Source organism: Elephantulus edwardii, unplaced genomic scaffold, assembly GCF_000299155.1.
Source record: "Elephantulus edwardii isolate Elephantulus edwardi_28Jun2011 unplaced genomic scaffold, EleEdw1.0 scaffold00062, whole genome shotgun sequence".
Lineage (NCBI taxonomy): Eukaryota > Metazoa > Chordata > Mammalia > Macroscelidea > Macroscelididae > Elephantulus > Elephantulus edwardii.
Window position 1 is genome coordinate 5,344,612 of NW_006399812.1, and position 1,973 is coordinate 5,346,584.

General features: G+C 45.6%; 1 protein-coding gene across 1 annotated transcript in view; it reads right to left on the reverse strand.

Moving 5' to 3' along the window:
• The window catches only part of MED4 (mediator complex subunit 4), a 32,507-nt gene extending 30,534 nt beyond the window's left edge, over window positions 1–1,973 (reverse strand). Inside the window, exon 1 of the mRNA XM_006887863.1 lies at window positions 1,849–1,973. Within this exon, the coding sequence (XP_006887925.1) occupies window positions 1,849–1,973 (125 nt within the window). The remainder of the gene's footprint in view (window positions 1–1,848) is intronic.

Here is a 1,973-nt window from a genome sequence, read left to right on the forward strand (position 1 = left end):
GATAAACATGGGTAGGAATATATCTGCTTGGATGTCAGTTATGGTATCTTTAAGGTACATTCCCAGTAGTGAAATGGCTGGGTCAAATGGTATCTCTATTTGCAACTTTCTGAGAAAGCACCACAACATTTTCCACAGAGGTTGCACCATTGTACACTTTCACCAACCGTGGATAAGGTTGTTTCTCCACAACCCCGCCAGCATTTGTTGCTTGCTGTTCTGTTAAATTTTGCTATTCTGACTGGGGTGGGATGATATCTCATAGTTGTTTTGATTTGTATCTCTCTTAGAGCTAGGGATTTTGAACATTTCTTCATGTGCTACTGGCCATCTGAATGTCGTCTTTGGTGAAGTGTCTGTTCATGTCCTGTGCCCATTTTTCAATTGAATTGTTTCCCCTTATATTGTTGTGATGCTCAAGTATTTTATAAATTCTAGATATAAGTACCTTATCAGACATGTCATTACCAAATACTTTTTCCCAGTCTGTAGCTCCCCTTTTTACTCTGTTGATGAAGTTTTTGGATGTGCATAGAGATTTGATTGTTAGAAGGCCCCATTCATCGATTTTACCTTCTCCTGGTTTTGGATCCATTTTTTAAGGTCCACCTGGTAGCCGAGCTAGGCCGGCGAGGCCGTTTGCTCTTCTTATCAGGTGCAGGCAAGGCCATCAGTGTTTGAATTCTGAATTCTTCATTCTTCTCTTTGGCTTTCTTTGTCCAGACTTATGTGCGATGTTATGATCTTCTGAATTACTGGGCTTAAGTCGCACACTTTTTTTTTTTTAAATTTTATAATTGTGTGTGTGTGTGTACCGTCAAATCGGATCTGACTGGTACAAGAGATTGTCCCTCCTTTCCCTGGTGGATTTGAACCCTGCGCCTCTGGGATTGCAGTACAGCTTCTTGCCACTAGGCCACCAGAGCTCCCCTTAAATCGCACACTTTAATGAAGAAGCAGAGTACAAGATCAATATGCAGAAACCAACACAATTTCTTTATGCTAACAAAGAACTCTGAGCGTTAAATAAGGAAAACGGTGCTTTTTACAACAGCAACTCATAGATGGAAGTATTCAGGAATAAATCTAATCAGATACAAAAGACCTTTACAAAGAAAACGACAGAACAGTACTACAAAGAACCAAAGGGAGCGCTGGTGGCATAGCTGTAAGCAGCTGCACTTCAGTCACAAAGGCAGGTAGTTCGAATCCACCAGCTGCATCCAATTTACTGCCTCTGAAACCCCAGTGGTGGATCAGGCTATGAGATCTGTTCCCACTCAATAGTACATATACAGCAACACCGAAAAGGAACTCAAAACAGACCCACCTAAAAGGAGAAACACACTAAAATCTTGGATTATAAATCTTAATAAAAATGACGGTATCGCCAAAAACAAACTATAAATACAATATTATCTCTACTCAGGTATCATGCTTCTTCTTCAAAGATACGGGGAAAACCAATCACCAAATTGATGGGAAAAGGAAAAACACCAGAGATAAGTAAAAAAGACACTAAAAAAGTAAAGGAAGATTTCTCCAAGAACTGGAGGGCTTTCCGCGCCCGGACGTCCGAGGCACCCCGCCCTCAGGAGGTGGGTCCCCCGTTAGTCCATGTTCGAGGACCGAGGAGCCGCGCCAAAGTCCGCTACGGCTCTCACGGCCTTAGGGGTTCACGATTTCTAAAATGTGAGGAAATGTCGCTTCGGGGTTTCAGAGGGCTGCGGACAAGGCCACGGCTTTAGTGCGTCACAACCTCCCGAGCGCGGCCCGCCCCGCCCCCACCCCAGCCTCGACGACGAAGGCGAACGCGGGGTCGGGCCCAGCTTCGGCCGGCGGCTTTACCTGGACAAGACCTCCAGATCTTCCAGCGCAGAGAGCAGCCGCTCTCGTGTGCTGTTTCCGCCGGTTGCGCCGGGGACGCCCCCTGGACGCTCCTTCTCCTTCTCCGAATGCGAGGATGACGCCAT